We start from the raw sequence: 4,381 nt of genomic DNA, 5'->3' as shown, positions 1-4,381 counted from the left end.
ACACACACACACACACACACACACACACACACACACACACACACACATATGCAGAGAGACACACACCCTCACACACACAAATAGATTCTGACTTCCTGTGCCTTGACAGGCTGCCAGCTCAATCCTGAATAAACTTCTCTCAAAGACAGCCAGACATCACAATAGCATAAATAGCATAAATAATTCAACAACATGAGCATGAATAACTCTAGTCTAAATGAGGATCCCTCTCCGTTTCTTCACTCTCTGAAACAGGAGTGTCCTGCATGAGAGTGTGTATATACTGTATGTATTTATGTTCTTGTATCTGCGTCTATGCCTGTGTGTGTGTGTGTGTGTGTGTGTGAGAGTACATATAGTTCCTATCACCTTTCATGTTCTGCTTTTTGTGGTCGAGGTTCTAATTGTCTGCAACATGACAGAAAACATCCTTTTGGTCTTGGACTGATGTTCAGGTTTAGACTCATGTGACGTTGTATATGTGCATCGTTTATGTTGGTATGACCAAATTCTTGTGTGCATGTAAAGTGGCAAAGTGCTTTTCCTGGCTGTTCCAACTACTCCTAACAACACAGGGACAATGTTGCGATACATTAAACACTCTTTTTCTACTTAATGGAACAAAGGGATTTTCTAAATGTATTTATTTATCTAATTTTCATGGATTTAGGGATTTAGTTATAAGGTGATGTTGCACCTTTTTCACATTTTATACTTGACATCAGTGCCTTCTCCTCTACTTAAAGCCTGTTATTAAAGTGCTTCAGTGTACTTAGGTACTTCAGTGGATTAAAAAAACTTTAATCCTGAGTTTTGCTAAATCTATCCTGCTTCACTTTCACGCTATCGGTAATACAGGAATGGCAAGGTGCCAGCTTTGTTAACAGCCCTCAAATATAATGAGAATAGTCTCCTAGAATAATTATTAAAAAACATCTTCTCTGTGTGTTTTGATGTGGCTGTCTGTGCCTGTGTATTATCTTGATGTTAATCAAGGATTCTCATGATTATGCTGCCATACCCAGATCTTCTAATGTAGAATGAATATCAAAGTTACATTTCTTGGATATGGAAAATATGTCTTGATGAACAAAAAGAGGCAGAAACAAATCAAATTAAGGACATTGACAGATGTAACTGAAACGTGATAGCAATTAAAACTGGTAGCTATGATACTGTAATTGAGCTATGCGTTTCAAATTCAAAGGGGTTGTAATTCAAGATTGCTTGTTTACGATTGCCAAAGACAAACTCTCTCTGCTTTTGTCTTTCTGTCTGTTTAGGCATTCGGGAGGGTTCAGATGGAAGTCTGGGCAGCGTGGTTCTTTAAACAGCAACGCTCTAACAAGCGGCGTAAAGAAGAACAAGGAGGACATACTCCAAAAGGTACAGGAGAACATCTAACTATACTTCTAAGGACGTGTGTATGGTGTGTGTGTGTGTGTGTGTGTGTTTACTGGATTCTTTAAATTGTGAGGAGCTTTGTCTTGTGGGTTGTGACCTTAAGGGTTACCTGCACTGTAGAATATTCTAATTCCTCTTTCCAAATTTGCTGTGGGTGCACCATGTGCCTGCATCCATGAAAATAAGTCCAACCACTCCTTGAGTGCACTGTGCATGGCAGACTTCAGATTGCCCTTAATTTGTTTTTTAATTTAATCTTGTGCCCGATATCTCAGGAGAGAACACTAGACCAAGTAACTCCTTTTCTAAAGTTTACACTTCTTGAGCGTAAGAGAATGAAACACAATAATAGTTGAAGTAAAGAATGGATTAACACGTTATATATTTAAAAACCCTTATGGTAGCAAGTTTTTAACATAAAAAAATGGAGTGATGTGAAAGTGCAAACGTGAACACAGAGTGGCTCACATGTATATAGAAACATACTTACCCCCCCCCCCCCCCCCACAGCTGTCAGCAGGCAAGGTGAAGATCCGAGTGCTGAAGGATGAACCACTGACAGGTGAGTCCTTTACAGCCACAGCACACAGCATTGATACACTACCCTGTACTGGAATTCTACTCTCCACGTGGAGGTTTGGCATTCAGGAGCAGCTGACAGAGCCGAGCCCTGGGAGCTGGTAGAGGTTCAGTGTCTTGCTCACGGTTACTTCAGTGAGGTGGATACTCGGCATCACGGGGGGCAGACTGTGGAGTTCTCTTGTTAAAGATTGATCCGTGCAACCAGGAGCCAACCTGGGCCAAATTTTAATGTTTCCAACATGCCTGAGGCACAAAAATCACACCTTTTAAAAGGAATGTTTCAAAATGAGCTGACACGTGTTGAAGTAAACTTTTTAAGGACTGTCTAAATTATGCATTTTTGCAAAAGTGGCTGCAGATTCAAACCAGTTGTATAAGCATGCTAACACAGCAGTGATTGTGGCGAAATTCTGCTGTGTGTACTGTACTGTATTTTTGACACCGTCTCTATACGTCTCCACAATATTGTTGGACTGGGCAAGAAGTCAGTTACACGACTCCACAAAGATATGAAATGAATCCCATTGCCAAGCACTAACAACAGTATAACTGCTCTTTTTAGCCCCGCCTCCTCCCCCTCCTCCACCTAGAGAGAGAAGAAAAAACCGTCTGAAGGGAACACGCTGTGGACAATGTGAGATCAAGACAGCAGGACTAGTAAGCATAAACACACACAGAAGACACTGTATGATGACATTAGGTTGTATTGTTTTTTAAAAAGAGGTTTGTGTGGTGAGAATGTGGCATAACCTATTTGCCAATTTCACTCACTGTGTTGCTATTCATGCAATCTACACAGCGTTCTGCAAAATGTCAATCAAAGGCGCATTTATAAACTTTTTGTTTAGGTGTTTATGAGTGAAGGTTTTTTAGCATTCTTTTTATTTACGTTTAAACCAATATTTACCTGTGAATGATGTAATGTTATCGTAAATTGTGAAGCACTTTGTTAAGTTTCAATATGAATTAGTGGTATAGGAGCCATAAAATGTGCGTGCGTAATAACAGCTGTTTAGGTGCTACTGGAGAACCTCACCAATGTGACACAATCGGTGACATTGCAATTCTTTGCCGTTCTTCTTATTGATGAGCTTAATGAGTAGTGGAGCAGGCACATGTATTGATACGCAAACAGATGTTTAAGGCATTTCTACAGCACTTTATGTGTTAAATCTATCTGTGGGTGTGGAAATTCCACGATGATTGAGATTCATACAACAGATTCATGAAGCTATACAAGTCTGCCAACTTAATGTGGATGCATATTTCTGCATTTTTCCGTACACAGAGTTTTAGTCATGAATCGACAGAGTTTTATGTGTCCGTCTCTGCAGTAGGAGTCACATAAGTTGACTTACACTTATAGCTACAATTTGGAAACTCTCATTCTCTCTCTCTCTCTTTTTTTTTTTCCTGCCTGTCCATCACTCTCCATCTGTCCATTTGTTTCTGGTGCTGTACTGTCCCCTCTGCCCTCTGTGTCTTTCTATATTTCAGTTTTTTTCTCTTCCTCCTGCATCAGCTGTTATCTTCTCTGCTATTCCAGATGCCTTCTGTCTCCCATCCTGCTTCCCTCGTTCTCTTTGCATCACAAGTGTGATTACCCCTCTTTATTTCTTTCTTTCTTACTCACACGCAACACATTTTTCCTCTCTGTCATTCTCGCTTCCACATCCCTGCCTGTTTCTCTCTCTCTCTCTCTCTCTCTCTCCCTCTCGCTGTGCCACTGCTGTCCTATCTGTTGGTCTATCTGTGTGTTTGTGTTTGCACTGATAACAGTTTAGCTGGATCCATTCATCGATACCTCCAGACCTCCGAGTGCCCCATTGTTTATTCTTTCTCACTCTTCATCCACTGTTGCTCAGGAGGAGGGACCCTGGCCTGCAACTGTATGTGTGAACAAGAAGGAGGGAGGGAGAGAAATGAAAAGCCATACTGTACGTGTGTTTGTGTATTTATGTCTGTGTACATCGCCATATTCTAGATCCTTAGCGACTCGCTCGAGTAATTCGGCTCCTACTTCCGACCGGGAAGCCGGCAGAGTTTAGTGTTGAATAACTGATGCTCTAAGGGAGAGAGAGAGAGAGAGGGAGATTGAAGGAGAGAGAGAGATTGAAGGAGAGGGAGGGGCTGAATTAATTGAAGTGACAGCCAACATTTGTGTCATAAGTTATTTTAAGTAGATGACACACATGTGGTCAAACGTAATGTGCTAATTTGCTTGATAGTGCATTTGATGATGCTGCCGCTGAATTGTCCAATGAAGGGCCCCAAATGCCCCATAGTGATGGGCTTAATGGCAATGCTTATCCCAGTCTGGGCAAGCACACACACACACACACACACACACACACACACACACACACACACACACACACACACACACACACACACA

General features: G+C 41.4%; 1 protein-coding gene across 1 annotated transcript in view; it reads left to right on the top strand.

The window, feature by feature from the left end:
* zbbx (zinc finger, B-box domain containing) overlaps window positions 1-4,381 on the top strand; it is a 46,615-nt gene that overhangs the window by 7,203 nt on the left and 35,031 nt on the right. The window contains exons 3-5 of the mRNA XM_031861027.1: window positions 1,284-1,386; window positions 1,915-1,966; window positions 2,549-2,643. Coding sequence (XP_031716887.1) covers window positions 1,284-1,386; window positions 1,915-1,966; window positions 2,549-2,643 — 250 coding nt within the window. The remainder of the gene's footprint in view (window positions 1-1,283; window positions 1,387-1,914; window positions 1,967-2,548; window positions 2,644-4,381) is intronic.

The sequence above is a fragment of the Anarrhichthys ocellatus genome, unplaced genomic scaffold (genome assembly GCF_004355925.1).
Source record: "Anarrhichthys ocellatus isolate YVR2014 unplaced genomic scaffold, GSC_Weel_1.0 scaffold24, whole genome shotgun sequence".
NCBI classification, from domain to species: domain Eukaryota; kingdom Metazoa; phylum Chordata; class Actinopteri; order Perciformes; family Anarhichadidae; genus Anarrhichthys; species Anarrhichthys ocellatus.
The sequence above is the reverse complement of the archived record's forward strand: the minus strand, read 5'-3'. Positions and strand labels throughout refer to the sequence as shown.